This window comes from Atractosteus spatula, chromosome 2 (genome assembly GCF_055471065.1).
Source record: "Atractosteus spatula isolate fAtrSpa1 chromosome 2, fAtrSpa1.hap1, whole genome shotgun sequence".
Lineage (NCBI taxonomy): Eukaryota > Metazoa > Chordata > Actinopteri > Semionotiformes > Lepisosteidae > Atractosteus > Atractosteus spatula.
This window is the reverse complement of record NC_142707.1, coordinates 76,621,160-76,642,486: the sequence shown is the minus strand read 5'-3', so window position 1 is coordinate 76,642,486 and position 21,327 is coordinate 76,621,160. Positions and strand designations below refer to the sequence as shown.

Below are 21,327 nucleotides of genomic sequence, written 5' to 3'. Positions count from 1 at the left end.
CTTTCCCTTCAGTTTCTAACACGAAGTCTCACACACTCTCCCAGGTGGGTGGTAGATGAAGTTGGCCTTCTTTAACATGTTAAGTGCTCTAAGATCATTGTGGTGAAGACTGCTATACAAATACAAGTAATTGCATTCTTTTTTATTATTATTGTTCTTATTGTATGAATAATTGAAAGGATGGGAAAGCAACACTTTATTAAATTAGTTTGAATATTTCTCATACAGATGATCATGTAACTAAAAATTTAAAATCTTCTTACAGGGCACATGGTATACAACACTGTGCAGAGATTTTCCTTGTTTTTCCATTCATTGATTAGCATGCAATTTATAACTGAAATGCTTAAGGTGTTTACAATTCATTTACATTTCAATTGTGTTGTATCACAATCTACCCACCTGATTCAATTTTTAGGATGTTAATATATATTTATATATATTTTACTTTCTATGATTGCTTCTTAGTTCTTTTATCTTTTTATACCTTATTATATACAGTATTCTTATATGACAATAATACAGTATTGTATATAACATCACAATAAGTAAATATAAGGAACTGGATTACGGGATTTATGTAGTCAAGTGCACTTAACACTGTGCATAGTCATGCTACAAATGAAGGTAGACCTGAACTAATTTTAGTAGTTTTTTAAAACTTTGATGTGAAAACGGAAAATATTATTTTTTCTTTAAAGTAATATCAATCATGATGTCTGTACTACTATGTCTCTTATCTCCAGAATAGCTAAGGTTCTTTTTGAATGGTGGCTTTTTACTATATAAAGCAATCTGTCTAAGGATATGAATCATTTCATCCACATATATTTACTTACATTTTAAGAACTGTATATGATACTAGATATTGACTTTTGGACTATTTTTGTTACAAAACAGTTATACCTGTCACAGCTGTAGAGCTGCCACTCTGTCCCTGGTACTGACTGTGTGTTACTGGGCGAATGGCACAGCAACTATCCCACACGTCTCTGATTTCTTTCAAGAAATTTGTTTGTTTTTTGTTTTAAAATAAAATCTGGCTTTGACACTATTGTGTCCTTAATGAAACCATAATTGGTTTGATTTAGTTTTCAGTTTTAACTTCACTTCAGTGTGGGGGTGTAGAAACTTAAAAATGCATACAAATCTTTTCTAATTCTTTCAATTATTGTGTAAAATATTCCACAACTACCTGACATTGGAAATTCATACAACATTTTTGTAGTTTAGTGCATCTAAATTATACGATCATTGAGAAGGTAAATTTGATAACAGTCACACTGATGGATGATTTATTTTAGTGTATTTGTTTTGTTATGAGTGCCACTGGTTGATGGTATGAAGCTAAACTGACACTTGATGATATATGCTAGGTGACAAGTATATTAAATATTACGATTAATAAAAGATATCTCAGTTATTATTCTTTGTAAATATACTGTTGCCACGCTACTTCCATTACCACAGATGACCGAAAAGCTGAAACTGATAAATTATCTGTCAAGTCACTTGTTCGGTGATGGCACAGAAGACTGAAGCTAAAATCGCAATTTCTCATCAGAATGAAAGGATTCTAAAACTCCACATTCATGCACCTTCACCTGAACCAACAGATTAACACATGTGGTAGAATCCTGAGTAGCATGCAATGCAGAACTGGATTACAGCAAGGGAATGGATGGAAGGAAGGCAGGAAGACTCAGGTTTTCAATTGGCACAATGAAATTAAAACAGTTACTCAATACACTCAATAATAACAAATAATGTTGTCTTTTAATCAGATTATTAGGCATCCATTTTCAATGACTGCTTAGTGCATCAGGGCTGCCATGAGCCAGAACTTAGCATGGCAGGCAACTGGTGCAATGCAGCATACACTCTGAACAGGATGCCAGTCCAACATTTTTTTGATGCCAGTTCACCGAGACAGTATATTTCTGGGCCGAGGGAGGAAATGTGAGCACCAGCGCAGCAGGGAGAAAATGCTAACACAAGGCTCCCTATATCAGAATTGAACCTATGACCCAAATGCTGTCCGACAGCAAGGTTAGCTGCTGCACCAACATGTTACCCTGTCAAATCTTCAATAAGGCACCAAATGCTTTTCTTAGAAAACAGCAAGAACGTTCATTCCGCTTACAATACTTTCTTATCGCTACTCCAACAACTCCATTACTACAAAGCATTACCTTCGACAAGTACAAAATTAAAAAAATCACGACAGCCTTACTTTCAAAAACACCTGAAGGTCCTGGACCTGAGTGTGCTCAAGGATCTCCTCCTCTAGGTGTTTTAGAACAGCGATGCAAATGTAGGTCTGGTAATCAGGACCCATGACAATGCAGGTACAGATGTAATGGCAGATTTCTGGCCAGTCCAGGTAGTTCCAAAAGCATTGTCCCAACCATTGCAGACATATCTGAAAAATAAACACCACATGTTATCGTTCTGGAAGAACTCACAGATTGTTGTGTATGTTTTAAATTAAGATTTTCATCTGCGTATATACACATTGGAGTCTGGAGTCTTCTGTGACATATTGACATATTTCAGTTCTGATGTCTGTATTTGCTAAAGCTCTAGCTGTTTAAAATTGGTTGTAATGGCATTAAAGATGAGTGTTCTTGTCCAGTCTTGATAATGTCTTAAATTGGTCAACAGATGAGAAATAGTTGATTAACCACTCATCTACTGTAATATTCCAACATTCACCATCCTATTGTCGATTATGGCAATCTTGGAGATTGCTAAAAACCAGTAAGACACAATATATTGTTTGTATAGGCTTGGAATATACACAACGCACTTATATCATTCCATACTTGCTCTAAATGATGAATTGTCATCAGTTCAGAAACAACACAACATTTTTTTTATTTACACACTAAAACATTTCTTCCTAGAGTAAGAGATAAAAACGCGTGAGTTTTTCTGACTTCAACCCCCCAAGGGGTTAGCTTCCCTGAACCAGGCCTCTACTGTCTATACTTTCCTAGACATTGCAAGATGTTTAGGGGCACATCCATTCCAGGCGGGAATGGTACTGGAAGCCTGGGTACTTAAAGGTAGGCCCTGGTGTGAGTGTGTCTTAGTGTGTGTATGCCCTGTGATGAACTGGTATCCCATCCATGGTGTGTCTTGCCTTGCCAGGATAGGCTCTGCCCCCACCCCACCCCCCAGATGTGTGAGAGAATTAGAATTAAGATGCAGATATCAAAGAATAACTGGATTTTAACCAGTTATTGCTATCTCAATAACTGGAGATAGCATCTCAGCGAGAACTATCTCAGCCAGAACACAGCCAAAAATCTATAAAACAATAACAATGTTATATGGATCCAATTTGGATTTGATGTATAAGATACAAAATATTTTACAAAATATTCAAAACAACACAAAGAAATACAAAACAGTGGCAAGGTGGTGACATTCCAGAAAGATGACTATGATAGTTTGAGCAAGTTTGAGGAATGGAAACAGGACATTTTCTGGTTGAGGAAAAGCATGGAGAATTAAACTTTCAGTGACTTCAGATATACAGAGCAGGCTATGTTAAAACTGCCCTGACAGAATAAAACAGAGGGACAATCAGTAATAAGTATGATCTTAATAAGAGTCTCCTCTGCTGTTGAGGCTATGAATTGTATATGGCCAGTCTTTTTCACAAGCACATAAACAAGTACATTCAGTATAATGGTTAATTCAAAATATGTACAATGTTGTTCTATGACTCTGAGTATGTCCCCAGCACATTCTGTCTATCAAAATGTATAATGGTAGCTGTCTTAAGTATAAATCATTAGGGATGGCGTATTCTTGAACGTACTACAAAACACTATGTCTTCAACATACTTCATTTAAATCATTTAGTCACCTTCGTTTTTGTAGGCATGATTATATTTTCACAAAATTAAATTATCAAGATATAAACAATTATGAAGTATTTTTTTTAATGCCAACTTTTTAGTTACCTGAAGCGTTTTGGCAAAAACCAAAGAATCTGTCTCCGATATAATTTTAGATGGATGCTGATACTCATTCAATATAAATCAACTAAGCAATAATCCTGTGATTGTTAAAGATATTCCATCAAAGGTATAGGACACACATAATTAATTCAGTTATTGATGTATAATTGATTAAAAAGTATACTATACTTTTTATACAATGTTGAACATACTATAAGCCTTGTTACAAGGAGAAGGATTTGTTATAATTCTGTTGATGTCCATCCTTTGTTCTTTTCTCAAGAAAATAGATAATCTTAAAGTTTTGAGATATTTCTCAGAAGGTATGAAGGTAATATAAATGTCTTTCCTCTATGGGATTTTTCAATTACATTGTAGAAAAAAACTATACGTATTCATCCAGACTGTTAGAAATCAAGGTCTTTCCAAGCGTATGGTATTACTGCTGACATCACCAGCAATACAATTTACTCTGAATGTTCTTCATCACAAGTTTCAAGCACCAGTCAAGACTGGAATTTAAAGTAGACACAGAGGCTAAAAGAAACTGCAGCCTTCATTGATGAAGGTGTCACTCAATTTGAACATATTTGCCAACCTTTTTTCTGTGTCCCATTTATATAAAATATTTACAAATAAAAACAAATATGACATGTGTACAAACAAGTGTGGTGAAATATTACTTTTTCACATTCAATACAACATTTGACATGCAATGTACTTAAAAACCTTTTTGAAAAGACCCTTTAAATACTAAAACCACCTATTTCTCAAAATCTCAAATGTTAAGATTAGGATTTATGCATTATTAAATGGCACACAATTAGCATCAGTGTTATTTTACAAAATTGTTATTTTTCTACAGTTGTTATATCAAGATATGGTTCAGTACCATTAAATAATAAAACAGTAAGACAATCAGCATACTCTTGACACATAAAATGATTTGAATCAGAAAAACAAAACTGTAAACACAGGAATCCTGAGTTCATATTTGAGTTCAAGTTCATATCTAATATACCCGACATACTGTATGTTAGATAATATTATTTAACACCTTTATTCAGCATTCCCACATCTCTTAAAAACCATGTGCATAGTATTATTGCTGTGGTCCATTCTGATCTTTTCTGTTTTTAACACAAATCATTCATAACAGAAATATTCAACTTCAGTATGAATGTTTTCTCCATTTTGTGTTGAGTATTGTCCATAAGTAATACTGCTCAATTTAATATTTCAGGATTCAGTAAAATCGAGAGCAGGACAGCTTGAGGCTGTTTTGTAAAGAGATCAATTCTAAGAGGTTAATACAAGTTTGCTTGTTACCTGTGAAGGGGTGAAACCTGACATCCGGAAAGCAGAGAAAACAAGAGGCACTTCTGTCTTCAACAACATCTCTACGTAATGAGCAGTGCAGGAGTAAATAGGATGGATGCCAGACTCCGCAATCTCTACAGGATGGTGGACCTGATAAACATAAAAAAGGGAAACAATGATTTTGTTAACTAAGTAATATCAGCTTCACTCCAGGGCCGATTTTCCTAGACGTCAACCTACCAATGTGTCCTTGGACTGTGGGAGGAAACCAGAGCACCCAGGGGAAACACCTGTGAACTCAGGGAGAACATACACACTCCACACAGACAGCACCCCAGGTCTGGACCTGAACTCAGGGGCCCAGAGCTGCAAGGCAGCAATGCTAATACAGTGCCACTGTGCCACCCAAAAATGACATTTGTTTGTTAATGTTATATGTTCGGAGAGCTAGAAGAATGTCTAAAACTATCAAATCAGACATTTTTGTGCTACGAAAATCATTTGGCAGTCCCATGTACTTGTGACAGTGGCAGAATATTGTTAGCATTACAATGTACAAAGGAATTCTTATCTTTAGTAATGCAAGTCTTGCTGAGAGTTGTGACTGGGACTAGTGCACAGCCACAGCTGAATATGAATGAGCAATAACATTTGACCAAGTTTCATTTGAACAGAACACTAGCAGTATAGGCCAATAGCTTCATTCTTTAACACTAAGTCTCAATCCCTTTACATCTAACACCAATAGTGACATGTATGTCTTCTAAACTCCAATTATGTACCATAAAACAATTAATTAAATAAAAAAAACACATTATTCTTTTAGCTTGAAAATATCTGGGTCTAATGTGTTACTACTCAACTTGGAGGTAGAGAAAGGATGAAATTCAGACAAAACCTGGTTTTATATAATCATTAATAGCACCTTAACATTGTTGTAAATTTTCAGCATATGGATGGGTTTAAGAAAATAATTTCTTAGTACTTTTTAATACTTAATAAAATCTTGAATCTAATTTGAAAACACAAAGATCTGCTACTAAAACATAAAGCTCTATTTTATTCTGTGATTGCTGCCAAAAGTGAACATGAATCAGGTAAAAAATGTGTTCTCCTGACTCTATCCATCAGCAAGATGGAAAACCTCTATTATTATTCACTATATTTCTTTACAACTCACAGAAGCATGTAGTCTGGGCAGCCACAAAAATGCTGAGGCAAGAAGGTTGGAGAATGGCAGTAGAAATTTTAATGCTCTCTCCTTGTCTCCAGACATTATCAGAAACACAGAAGATGCAAACCAGTCATGGCCAGGATAAGCTCCCTGCAGACAACCTGTAAAGCAGAGTCAAGGATTTTTGACAGCAAGCATCCAGCTCTTGTCAGAAAAGACATGTTTCAGTTCTCAACGGACACCTATCGACAGCACATAATCCATGATGAAGTTAAGAAGTTAAAACTGAAAAGAGGTTTTTTTTTCCCCATCTTGGCCATTAAACGTCAGGTTGATCTTTAACAATGGCTTTTAACACACTGTTTTATACCAGGGAATAGATAGAAAAGACTTTACTGCATGGTACAAATACAAGGACCAAAAAAACTGTAGATGTTAAATAAGGACTGGTCAAACATAGGAAATCTATATAATGCAAAATAAAAGAAGATTAATACAGGCACATAATACTAATTCATGGAATGTAATGCAATGCAATCTTTTTTTTCCAGTGGCAACTGGAGATATAGTTCTATATTAATTGTAGAATCATACATTACATTTAAAATAAAAAAAATCTCTGTGGCAAGAGTATAGACATAAATAAATAATAAATATAGCTGTGTTGGTTATTGATGGTTTATATTACATCTCCATGATTAAAGAGCACCTAGTATATACAGTAGGCTCACGTTTTACGCGACAGTTAGGCTCCTGACATACAGTAGCTGCTATACCCCAAATCACATATAACCAGAACAGCCCGTTAGACCCTCCTATTCGCCTGCCTTAAACAAGTGAAATCAATCGTAAGTATATTACAATGTACGTAGTTTTAAGTATTATAAAAACAGTAATAAAGCAAGTACAGTACTGCACAGTATACAAAAGAGATCAAATAAGATTGAATAATTATAAAAATGCAGAGAGCACAGCAGATGCATAGCTCTCACGAATAGCCTTCTCCCTGTCTCTAATTGCACAAATCAAAGCTCCATTCTTGCCATACATATGTACCAAACTGGGAACTGTCATTCCACCCCTTAACCTTTTAAAAATCTCAAGTTTCGATTCCAAATCAGGCACTTTTCTTGACTTGCCTTGCCTTTCCTGTGAGCCTGTTTCTTTCACCTTTGTACTTGTATACAGTTTACGAGCCATATTGTGGGTGATGCAACACAATAAACAAAGCACCAGAGTGCTATAGGCTCTGTAACTTGTTTCCAAAGCATTGCTCAGGTGTGTGCTGAGCCAGATTGGAATTTGTGAAATTATTTGATTTTTTATCGCCGACTGCATGTACATAAATTTGCATAAAAATATTTTGCGTAAAGCATGTTTACTGAATATGTACATTGATAAATACAAATAAGAGCATCATAGGAAACAATTTTCTATAATTGCAACATATTCACAAAGTATTATCAGTAAAATAATGAATGATTTTGCTGCAGGTGACTGATATATGATATACTACTGTATGTCAGTAAATCCACAAGCCAGTAGTGAGTGGCCACCACTGGGAACAATACAAATAGTACATCTGTGACACCAGCTTGGCAACAGGTTGTAGATGCTGTCTACCTGGATTCTGTGCCATTTCTCTCATACAGCTGTGACAAGCATGCAACTCTTCAGTGGTCTCTGAGCCCTAGGTCTCACATGCCATCCCAGCTCATCCATTAATCGTGCATTGAGCTCATGTTTGGTGAGTAGGGCATCTACAAGATAATCATCATTCTCATCTCGCAAGAATGCTACTGTTACAAGTGTAGCATGTTACCTGAGTTCATTACCCTACTGGAATGGAGTCAGGTGAAGGTGTCATGACTTGTGCTCTGAAATGTGGACTATTAAAGATGGATTGTGTTAGGTTGTAACATATTGCCGTATTTGAATTTCTGGGCTGTGAACAACCCCAATGGGTGAGCAACAGTGCACTGACTTACAACACAGTACACTAAGGCACTGTTTTCTTGATAAGTGGGCATACTGCTTTCTTTCCATCTTTGTTTCTGGATTTTCACCAGATTCGACTTGAACAAGTTAAATCTCATCACATCACATCATTGGGTTTCTGAGCAGCTCATCAATACATATCAGTTCTGGCAGTGAGTAAATTAGCTTTCGGACTTAATTTAGAACCAGTATCGCACAGATCTGATATGAGTACACTACCTCCACCTGCATTTTCGTACTATAAAAGCAAAATATATTTTATTTATATGCATCTACATATTTATTATGCTTGAAAGACAATAATCTGATACTATTTAAAATGTAGTTTAATTCTGACAGTTATGAGTGTAATAAGGATACAAAGAGGTGATTTAACTTTTATTTGTTGTTGACTCAGAAATGTCTGGCAGTGTTTCATAAGCAGACAAAGTTCCTGCTCCACGTCTTCTTTAATCAATTTTAAGTACATGCCATATCTGAAAAATAAATAAACAAAGTTACCTTTAAAATAGATATTTATAACATAAATGACAAAGTTTTGAGTTCACCTAAGTGTGGACATCAATTTGTTCTGTTTAACTGTCCTTATCACATAACTTCCTTTCCAGAAAGACAGCACCATTTAAGCAAACCATATGCTGTACATGATTTGCTGATGTCTAATTTAGTTATTATTACAAAGCATGAAATAATTTGACAAATGTGCTCTTTTAAACTTCTTATCATAGAACCAGATATGACAGATTTCAATCAAACACAAAAGAAGTTATAAACTCTTAACAGTTAACAATTGGTTTCCAATAATGATATTTAAGAAAATTCTAAAAACAAATAAAATGAAAACCATGATCAAGTAATGAATTTGCAGTTTATAACTGGCAAGACTACTGAGTTCGAATTTATTCATGAATCATACTTACAGTGTATAAATGCATAAATGTGTTTTTGTGCAAACATGAATTGATCCAAAAACTTTCTTAAAATAAAATGTACACTCATATGTATTATGCATTACATTTAAAACTTATGCAAATCTAAATTAAAAGTTAAGTTTGTGATAATACCAGAAGTTCATTACAATTAATAAAATTTTACATTCATGACAAAAATAACTGTAACCAGAGAAGATATACTCATGAAAAGTACCTGATAGACATTTTAATCCCGAGCTGCTCCAAAGTTGACAGGTTTTGATTCTTAACACTGCTATCAAGTGCTATAAAAAGATAAAACAAGGATAGGACCTCTGTTATCTACCAATTTCTGTAGCTATGTAGTTCACATATAGAGACATCACAGCAGAAGTGCAAAACTACTTCAGTAAAAACACAGAATTAAATATGAACAGATCCATAATCAAAAAGAAAGATTTCACTATATACCACCATGAGGCAATCACCTCTTTAAATAAAGGTTATGGCAGATATGAAATAGTACTATTTTAAGGCACAGAACAGTAGGATTATAGCATTTTTTTTACATAGACTGACTGAAGATGAGTTCCAATTAAAAGAGATAGAAGTAACCAGAAAATACTAGCAAACAAACTTCAAGGTCTACCAAGGACTAAAGATGAAAACAAAGAAAAAAATATAATACTAAGGGTTTTCCTTATTATTTTGGTGTCTAGAAATGTCATAAACTCCACACACAAATTAGTATTAATTACTATTAATATTCTGGTTTTCTTACATTTAGAATACAAAATAATGTTACAAAAAAGCAATAATAGTCACTTATATGAAGTTTGATTTCAGGAAATGTTTTTACTATTGAAAACAGCTTAGGAAAATTACTTGTCTTTTCTAATTATCAGATGAAAAGTACAATTATCACCTGGGGACAAAGCACCAGGTTGTTTTGCAATAGTAGTACTGTACCACTTTACTATTGTTTCACATATTAATAGTCCATTTTAGCTACAGCATAGCTACACTGTGGAGCTCAGCGAGAGTTAAACTTCAATGAATCAGGCTACACAGTGAAAACCGTCAGGTTGTCTAAAGTAAATCACTGAGCCAATTTTACATGTCAGTCACAGCAACAGATGATATGGGCAGTTAAGTGAAGTGAACTGAATGGACTATGACAGCTACTCCCTAGGTATTTCATCTGGTTAAAAGAATAACAAAGTGAAAGGAAGAAATGTTTCATTTTTTTCACCACAATCTAACTTTCCATCTAAGATCTACTTCTATAAATAAGCAGCAGAAGACATTGGAAATTTGAACTTCTTATCTTTCTCTGCAGCTTATAAGTTTGTATTAGATTGAACATCAGTATGAAAAATAGTAAAGCTATAGTATTAATATTGTTGACCCAGTAGTCAGAGCAAAACCATAAAAAGATAACGCTTGATTTGCAGCTTCCATCTCTCACAATCAGTCTCACAATTGTGGAAAATAAAGTAAAGAAAAGAAAAGAGGTGACACAATAATCAAGCTTTGTGTGGCTTGAATGATATAACCACTATGGATATATGCTTACACTATTTTAAAATTGCTTCAGACTAACTCTAGTGCTGAATGGCTTAGTGGATGAGCTATTTGACACAATAATAATAAACTATAGAGCACCTTTAAAGGTTTTACAAGGCTTTAGAGAACGACAACAACAATAAAAAATACACAAGATATGCACAATGAAAATAGACAATGAGAGGAGACAGCAGATGGGGGTACTAAATACAGAAGCAGCAGAGAGGTAAATAACACAACCAGTTAAGTTAAGGCCCTTCTAAAGAAGAAGATTTTGAGTCTGGATTTGAAGGAGTTTAGGAAAGGGAAGGGAACATATTTAGCTTTAATCTTCCTGGTTGAGGGAATGTTACTAAATCACCTCATTAGTGATGAAGTGATTCAACCTGCAGAATCTTAACACTAGTGACGATCTAGAAAGATAAACTGCCTGTCAAGACTGCGACACCTTCCTGCTAGCAGCCTGCCGAAGACCTGACTTAGCCACCTCAAATGGACTCACCAGCAGGGAAGCCAATTCAACAATGAATCCATGGTTTTGTGTACAGAAGATCACCCAGAGGGTTGTCACAAACTACGGCAGAGACGTTCAGAACGATACATTAAATGTGTGACGTGCACAACAGAAAGTTTGATGGGAAGGTCCACATGTGTTGTTCTAGAAAGGACCATCTAGTCAAATACAGAACTTGCAGTTAACATAATAATAATAAATTGTAAGCTAAGAAGAAGGCACTACAGAGATACTGGATCTGCACTTTCTGCCCTTCATGGGGCTCATCCTGGAGTGACAGCATTCCAGTCACACAGCACGTGTCCTCATGCTGCTGTCATGAAAGCAGGATGTGATTTACTTGTGCCTTGGAAGCCCTGTTCCTGAACCAGGATCAGGCCAGTGAACGGTTGCATTCTTGTCCAGGATATATGAGAACCTCACAACAACAACAATAATAATAATAATAATAATAATAATAATAATAATAATAATAACAATAACAATAACAACAACTTAATGAAAATAATAACTAAATAATAAAAAGGAAACAGTGTTAACATGGAGGAGTTCAGAGATGTACAGTATGATGGAGCCAGATTGTTTAGAGCCCTGAAAATCAGCAGCAAGATTTTGTATTAAATACATGACTTTATAGACAACCAATGTAGAGACATAAGTGTAGGAGTGATATGCTGCCAGGGTCTAGTGTGAGTAAGTAGTCTATCTGCAGAGTTTTGGACATATTGCAACTTGTTGTAAAGAGTTAGGGAGCCCATAGAGTAAAGAGTTGGAGAAATCAAGCCTTGATGTTATAAATGCATGGATCAGGCTCTCAGCATTGGACACTGATAAAAATTGCCTAATGCGGGCAATATTTCTAAGGTAAAATAAATTTTTCTTAATAAATAAAATCACAAGAAAGCATTTGCAATGTGTGCTTTGCAAATGTACATTTGCAAATTCTCCAATGATGTTACTAGACTGTGACTTTCATAATAGACCACCTGTTGATGACAAATGTTAATGAGCATAATGAATTTACCTATGTCATGTCTTTTCAATAAAATGTCAGTACAACATTTACATAAAAAACGCCTTTTTCTTGATAACACTGTTGTGAATTTGTTTCAGTTCTAAGTGATACGATGACAAGAGAATGGGCCTGCTGCAAGCATCTTTAGATTAAAATAGCAATTAAGGTGCAATAGAGGGAAATAAAGAACTAAGGATAAGGGAATGATTAAAGAAGCCAGGTAAAATGTAGCTTGAAAATGTTGACATATAGGAGAAGAAAGGCAGTGCAAATAATCCAAAGAACATCTCTGAAGTCCTTATCTGGGCCCACATGAGTGCTTCCGAAACGGATTCACTCACTTTGTAGGTTACCAAACTCAAAATGGTGATTAATGAAATGATTCTACCACGACAGGTTTCCATATTAAGATCACTGCTATGCATGAAAAGCACTATGAGCATTTGTTTTCCAGAGCTATTAAACCGTTTACCTACAATAAATTAAAATCCCACTTGAGACAGAAACAACAGGATGATTTTCTAGAACAAATATGTTTTAGAGAGGTGAGATTTGGTCAGATTATTTAAATTTTCATGGTGACTGTTTCTTTTTACATTAAGTCAGATGTGCTCCATTAGTTTCACTGCAGAAAGAAACATTCGTACAGAATTCTTTTACACTATTATATCCATACTATTTTCACACTATGCAAATAGTTTTTACCTGTTTAATGTTTTATTATATGTGTTTTACTGAATTCTGTGATCGCCATTCTCTTCTTCTCCATCCTAAATATCAATATAAAATATCAAATATCAAAAACCACTGTAGCTCCTGGATGAATTTCTAAAATCTTGCACATGAAGGCACTGTGCCTTTTAGCCTATTGGAACAGAATTGCAGTGACAATGCCTTTCATTCAAAGTCTTTTTAGAAGCAATTGATGCTGTTAAAATAATAAGGGACAAGTGACAATAAAAGTTAAAATAATAATGGACAACTGAAGCACCAATAATAACACAAAATCACACATTTAAGGCAAAAATTAACATTTGATTTATACTGTCATTTTATCCAGTCTTTCAGAATCGTTCAAATGATATAATTTAATGCCGACCATACACCCTAGAAGGGTTTGTAGCTAAAGGGGTAATAAGTTTTGATATTTAATAACTCTCCATCTGAATAAAAGTACTTTAGTTTACTGTTTAGACTGTTTAATACTAAGCATTTTATTACTGTTGTGAACTTTAGCATCTTGTCTGCAGCGATTAGGTTGGGACAGCGATTGGCGTGCTTCATATAGCCAGTAGCCATATCACCCTGCAACTCACAACTGGTAGCCCACTGAAGCTCAGAAGAGGTGTTAGTGGGGCCAGTAGGGGGCGCTCACCCTGCGGTCCATGTGGGTCCTAATGCCCCAGTATAGCGACAGGGACACTGTACTGTAAAAAAGCGCCGTCCTTCAGATGAGATGTTAAACCGAGATCTTGACTATCTGTGGTCATTAAATATCCAAGGGTGTTTCTCGAAAAGAGTAGGGTGTAACCCCAGCGTCCTGCCCAAATTTCCCATTGGCCCTTACCAATCATGGCCTCCTAATAATCCCCATCTATAAACTGGCTTCATTACTCTGTTCTCCTCCCCACTGATAGCTGATGTGTGGTGAGTGTACTGGCGCACAATGGCTGCTGTCGCATCATCCAGGTGGGTGCCGTACATTGGTAGTGGTGGAGGGGATCCCCATTAGATAAGACTTTACGGATCCCGAAGGGAAATTGAGGTTTTACCTACCCACATAGGCCTTTCATCTAAAAAAAAACTGCTTTCTGTAATTACAATTTTTTTAAGGTACATTCCATCAACATCTTCACATCATGATACACAAATATGATAGCCTACGTATGTACTGTTTATTTATATAATTTAAAGAAAAAACTATACTGTATTCTGTCTTGTACTAACCTTTGTAATCTTGAGAAAGGAAGAAGCACTCTGAGGGACTGGATGAAAGATGTATGGTAGTTTTTTCAAGTAAATCAGCCAGAACTGCACAGAAGAAACAAGAGTTTTTTGAACATCACAAAATACATTCAAAAAGCTATTTTAGCTAAAGGTACAGTGATAAATCCTCCCTTAAGTACAGAAAATGCAGTGGTAATCAACATTATTCTTTGGCAATTCATACCCAGTGAAAGAAAAAAGGCAGGTATAATAGAAGTGTGTTTTGCATTTCAATAACCATAATCAAATAGCTCTATTTCCATTTACTTTTCCGTTATCCTTACAAGAAAAACAATGGTATGCCCTTGAAAGATCATATCAGGAATAGCAATTCATTTCCTACATCCCAAGCTCATTTACAATTTATCTGTTTTAAAGGAAAGACAATGAATCTTGATGACTGATGTAAAAAGCTTAAATCAAGCATTATGTTAAATTATATGATTCACTCTTGACATAAACATTTCTCATAGAGACGACTCAATCAATGAATTTAACAAGCCCCTCATTATCTAAACTATTGGTATTTAAAAGAAACATCCTGTCAAGTAATTCTATTGAATAAGTGCAAAGATGTAGTCAACATCACATAAGATCTGTGTAGGGTTATTGGAAGCATAAGCCACATAATTTTTAAGCATTGCATTATTTACTTGTTTTGGCCTGAACATAACTGAAAAGTTTACCAAACTGAAAATGCTAGCTAAATGAGAAATAGAAATAATAGTTTACATTTTTAACTGTTAATTTATTTTAAGCCCATAAATCTACTATACATAATGTATCCCTATGCTACTGTAGCTGTGGAAAATCTATCACTGGTAGCACACATGATTTAAAAGAACGTGTGTCAGGACAGGACAAGGAAATACAAGAGGCAGACAAAAAGCAAGGGAAACCTTTCGTTTTTCCGTTAGAAAAATGGGAATCTTTCAATTCCCAAAACCCAAAATACAAAACAAATTAGGACCTCCAGAATCAATTCTACCAATCCCAACAAAATCAATCTAAAGATTTATTCAAATATCTTAAATACATAAGATGGGTTATAAATGAGAGGAAGCCATGTGGCCCCTGGTTGCTACTGTAGTTCCTAAATGATGGGAGGGTCTCATCCAGCCGTTTCTTCAAGAAGCCAGGGTATCAACTTCAATAACATGGCCAAGTAACTTGTTTCACCTCACAATTTCTTTGTAAAAAAAAGATCTGTGCCTCCTCCTTTAATACGTTGTATCTACATTCTTACATGGAAATAAGTCTATGGAAATAGAGATTAAAGATTAAATTGTGCGATCATTTTACAGGACATAAATCTTCAAATAACTGCAACACTCTTAAGAAATTACACATTTCATGAATAATTATATTAAGTAAAGGTGTTTAAGTATTCTGAATACCAATGGCTTGCATGCATTAAATTTACAAATACAATTAACTAAAATGAGACAGTAACCATTAAAGAGGATATAACAGGTTTAACATTATTAGACACTGGATCATATATCAAAGGCAATTCTACTTTTTTTTTGGTAATGGACCATATAGCAATACATACTGATTAACATTTACGTTTAGCACGGGTTAAGCTTCAATGTTCATACATCACCAGCTGGGGCTGAGTTATGTCATTAGCTGACTGTAGATGTCATTTAATAAGAGGCAATAAATTTCCATTATTACTGCAGGAGAAGGCTAAACCACACAGGGTGAAAAATATCACACAGATTTTTCCATTTTCACTTAGCGACTGATATGCACGACTAACGTGGACAAAGTGTTATTTCCAAACGTGGAGTTTGGAAACAAAAAAGGCACATGACAAAGTCTGGCATGTGAATAACCAGGAGTAGCACTCAATACAGTGCTAAATGCCAGTCCCCAGTGGCTTATGAAATCTCAGAAAATACAGAATAACCATAACTTTTCAAGTACAGTCAAAAGGCATCTGTTTGTCCCCACTAGTATGTGCGGTGAATGACTAACTCCACCACACCGATAGTGGACAACCTCACATGGTTTTAGAAACACTGTAAGAACAGAGCATGCATTGTGAATTCTAAAATACTACGTATGCAAGAATAAAAAGCTTTGCCACATATAAAAAATAAGGAAACATACTGACCACAAATTGATATGAAAAACATGAAAGCAAAGATCATACAGCTGAGAAATGCTGAACTACCATAAAGATTCCAGCTAGTAAATTACATCCTACAGTACCAGATGTATTGAAAAACTTTCACCTGTAAACATTAATTCTGTTAAATTTTTACTTCCTATTCATAAAAACTGAACTTTTTATTACATCGTACAAAGATATAGGAAAATAATGCAGAATGAAAATTTATGAATACTGTATTCTTCAATTTATTTTTATTCTAACAGACCTAATAATTTTTTAAAATTATGTTACATGAGAAAGGTACGCTAGTGAAAAACAGAACAATGTCAGTCTTATACCATTATATTAAAGTAAAAACCACATAAAATCACTGATTCAAGATACACTCAATCCAACAAACACTCAAACACTGTCACCACCCCAAGGAATAGACCACATACTGTAGATCGTAATAGGAAGCAGTTTTACTCCGTTAATGTGCATTAGTGAGTGATGTGAAACTGATGATTCTAGTCAGGACTGTGTGAGAGCTTTAAAGACAAACAACCTCCTCCTGCAAACAGGACATCAAAATGAGGAAGAAAGTGCTTATGGATCCTATATGTATTGAATAAGAGAATAAAATAATTATCATCTTTATTTCTCTCTCATCATTTTGTGATACTTTCTAAACTATGAGTTATATGGAAGAAAAATTAAAAGTATTCATATGCAGAGACAGCACAGATTGAAAAGGATGGAGAAACAGTGAGTGAAGAAAAAAGAGAAAAGAAAAGACAAGAACCAGAGAGAAAGGAAATGCCAGTAGCCAACATTCTGGCTAGGATATATGAAAATCTCCTCACATCTCTTTGAAAAGAACAGACGAGTTTAAAGACAGGCTACTCGCAGGGTTGTCTACTCAGAGCTGACAGGTAGTCACCTGTGGGTGGAGCAGGGGGTGGGCTCCCTCCAGCTGAGCTCAATCATCTTGGGAGCTCATGCCTCACAGGGTTCAAGACACTGGAGTCCCAGTGCCATTGGGCCAGTCACTTAACACGAGACTGGGGTGGTGTTGCTATGTCAGGTCTGCCAGTAAGGTTACGGTTGTGGCAGACTAGACCTTGGCCCTTGGTTAATAGCAGCTGGTGACAAATTCCATAAGGATCCGAGATACCCCCACAAGAGGCACGGTAACAATCATCGGGTTATAAATCAAGGAGGGGACTTAATGACCCCTACAGGGACAAAGAACTAGGTTTGGTCATATCATTAAAAATCAGCCATTTACAACTCTGGGGGGGGGGGAGTTTAAGGTCAAAGTATTTAATATGGGGGTGTAGAGGAATAATGATCAAGGTTCTCAGTCAGGAGAAGAGAAAGAACAAAGGTAACAATGAAGGTTAAGAATGAGAAGAGAAAATGGTGGTGGTGGTGGAGGGGAGTCCCCATTACCTGTAAAGCGCTTTAAGTGGAGTGTCCAAAAAAGGGCTATATAAGTGTAAGCAATTATTATTAATTATTATTATTAAACACAGGGAGAGAGGTTTAGTATGTTAAGGGTGGCAAAACTTTCTATTAGATTACTGAACAAAGGGAATCTGCAAGTGAAGGGCTCAGAGATCTTGTAAACACTCAGGTGCAGCAAGATGGGTTACTAAAGAACCTTGCTGGAAATGGAGTGTCTCGACAGACTAACACAGTGGTCAGAGACTTTCCCCAAAGATGGGAAATGACAGCAACTAGTCTCACAGGAGATGAAAAACCTTAACATCAGACAGATTCTCACACATGGTTACGCCCTAGGGTTAGGGGTAGCTGGGTAGCTACAGTACAGTAGTTACAGTCTCACCAGAGTTACATAACAACAGAACCATCAAAAAGAAAATTATTAACAGAAAAACATTAACACAAACATAATTTCTTTATTGTACTGAAAAAGATTTTACCATTCCCTTTGATGATATCTGGCTTGGTGGCCATCGCCTTACAGAACTGTTTCCTGCAGGTTTCCATCCAGTTTGCTTGTTTTTCTGGATTCTTTGAAAACGCCAGGAATTTACTGATCTCAGTTTCTGAAACACAAATTGCACAGCATGGTTCTTCCCACCTCATGTTACACTTTTACACTGCTATGAAAACATGGACTGCAGGCCAATTTGTGACAAAAGCAACATTTTTTCATCCTAACTGCATGGTTCATATGCATCAGTTACTTCGTGCACCTTTTGTACCTTACAATTTTAAAAAGCCTATTATTTTTCTAACCTATTCAGAACGTTGTTTTATTTTGCACAGAGAACATGCAGTAGTTCTCGTTAACAGTCCTCCTAGGCTGTCTGGGTTGTGAAGCTACATTAAGTGCAACAGTCTACAATTTTAAAGTTAAAAGCTTTTCACACCCCTTACTGGGCACACCAGTTTAGCTGGAACTGAACTCGCTCCACGCAATGATCACAACCCAGACAGAACATCTCTGGGTGATGGAAGGAATGCATCAAAATGTCGACATTTGAGTCTAGCACTTCCACAACTAATGTTCCTTTTTTAAAACACCCCAAAAAGTAATCACATTAACACATTCAAACATGTTCACCCCCTTCAGTCATTGTTCTCCTGGATTTAGCAGTAGCTCATTATATTGCGTATCATAAAACTAGATATTTTCATTGATTTGGCTGCACGTACCTGTATGAGTACATGTCTGGAATCATACTAGGATCGTGTTTGCATCGATGTTAAAGGCCTACTCGATATATGTTAATCATGGTTATTTTAAGACTGAGTTTTTTAATCTCTTACTTTGAGCTTCCTTTTATTGTCTCAGATGGGCAACTTGCTTTGCAGGCAGGTAAGAGACATAACACAATACACAACACAACCTGAACCCATGAACCTATTAACAAATAAGAAGCATATGTCTATGACAAGAAAGAAAAAAAAACAAAGTATACAATCATTTGTTGAAATTAAGCAGGTTAATAGTCATGGGAATAAAGGAAAGCTTAGTTCTATTGCACATAAATCTGGGTAGTCTAAACTTAAACGTAATTATGTGTCTGCCCTCAAAAGGGCTTCTACAGCTGTCTGTATGGGGAGACCAGGTGGAACAACAGAGTTGCTCTGAAAAGACCACTTACCCTCACTATGAGATCTCTTGATCAAAACATTTAAGATCCAACCTCAAATACTTCCTCTAAAGAGTATTATTCAACATCCAAGCTCCTTATTCCACACCTTCATTGACCACACATTTAGAACTAAAGATGTCTCTTGGATGTACCTGTTATCTCTATAGTCTATGCGTACTTAGAAAATGTAGAAAGTATAAATGTGAATGTACAGGAACTTTCCATACAACTACTGTATATCAGTGAGGTGGAACTGTTAGTAATGGGTCTCAAACCACAAACCACAGAGATGTGCCTCCTTTACTAGCTAACACTGAAACCAGTAACTCTTGACAGAATCAAAACGTTGTAAACGCAAAGGTATTCTACAAGAAAGAAAAGTGACTAAAATTACATGTCCTGTATTATTTTTCTAACATCATGTAATAAGTGACAGCTCTTCTTTAATCCTGTGTAGAATCTATTACATATTGTTGTTTGCTTCCTCACCTATAACATTATCTGGTCACATTTAACTTAAAGTAATATATTTTAGGCTACCACTGGTAGCTTTGAGCTCCTAGGTCCTGGACTCAATTCCAGGTTGGAGTGCCTTTTTCAATAAAGTTTGCATCTCCCCCCTTGATGAATGTAACAATTATTTTTTCCAAGGTTACTGTATGATTGGTGACTTTATGAGGTTTAATCACACAGTGCCTTAATATATTACTGTAAATCAAGATCATCCACCTGACATCAGCAAGATGCAAAGTTCTGGTTAACCCAGAGTTTAGCCTGGAAGCACAGGGCAGACAGAGGAAGTACAGCCTGGACAGACATATCTTTGAAAAGTGGAAAAAAACCCGGAGCTCCCACAAAAAACCTACAAGGACATGGGGAGGACATAAATTCTAAACAAACGCTAACCCAGGCCAGAATCGAACCCTGGACACAAGAGCCATGAAGCAACAGTGCTGCAGCGGTGATGAAGGAAGAATGCAGAAATCAATTTTCTCCATACCTTGTTTACAAGGAACTATCTTCGGAACATCGTGAAGGTAACAGTTTGGAAGTGGGTAGGTTGAAAACATGGGCCAAGGATATGGGTCAGCGCCCTGAAAAGAGAAGGCAATGTGTACATGGCAACACAGGTGAGATGACATCTCTTTCTCACTGTATTACACTGCTCCTGCATTACTGATTTTTGACATTGCTCTGAGGTTCATTGCCCATGCTCCTTAAATTTAAAAGCACACATTAATACCTATTGTTAAGAAAAAGAATATGTAAATATACATACATACAGTACCATATTCAGAGGTCTTATATTCAGAAATACTGAAAAAAAATCACAATTCCTAACTCTGAGTGATGTTACTACAGTCTCCCCATACAACTTGTGTGAGCTCAAACGTACATCCGTGCATTTCGAACAGTAAAGCTTACCTTCTGTAGAACTCTAGGTGGCAAAAAACGCTCCGATGGCCCACCAATCAAGTTCATCCGTACAAGAATATGATTCCTTTCTATGGACAATCCGTCAATGATGAATTGCCTGCAGGAAAATCTGATTATTCCTCTTATCATCTGTACTACTGTACAGTATGTTTACATCTTTAATCAAGATAAGTTAGTATATTATTAATATTTTGCCTCAGACA

The 21,327-nt window shown here is 35.8% G+C and overlaps 1 protein-coding gene across 1 annotated transcript in view; it reads right to left on the bottom strand.

The window, feature by feature from the left end:
- Nucleotides 1-21,327, bottom strand: part of tbc1d32 (TBC1 domain family, member 32) — a 68,791-nt gene that overhangs the window by 7,018 nt on the left and 40,446 nt on the right. The window contains exons 25-33 of the mRNA XM_088939075.1: nucleotides 21,113-21,221; nucleotides 20,688-20,781; nucleotides 18,506-18,631; nucleotides 14,417-14,500; nucleotides 9,610-9,679; nucleotides 8,824-8,939; nucleotides 6,472-6,626; nucleotides 5,301-5,441; nucleotides 2,234-2,422 (exon numbers count right to left, since the gene is read on the bottom strand). Coding sequence (XP_088795201.1) covers nucleotides 2,234-2,422; nucleotides 5,301-5,441; nucleotides 6,472-6,626; nucleotides 8,824-8,939; nucleotides 9,610-9,679; nucleotides 14,417-14,500; nucleotides 18,506-18,631; nucleotides 20,688-20,781; nucleotides 21,113-21,221 — 1,084 coding nt within the window. The remainder of the gene's footprint in view (nucleotides 1-2,233; nucleotides 2,423-5,300; nucleotides 5,442-6,471; nucleotides 6,627-8,823; nucleotides 8,940-9,609; nucleotides 9,680-14,416; nucleotides 14,501-18,505; nucleotides 18,632-20,687; nucleotides 20,782-21,112; nucleotides 21,222-21,327) is intronic.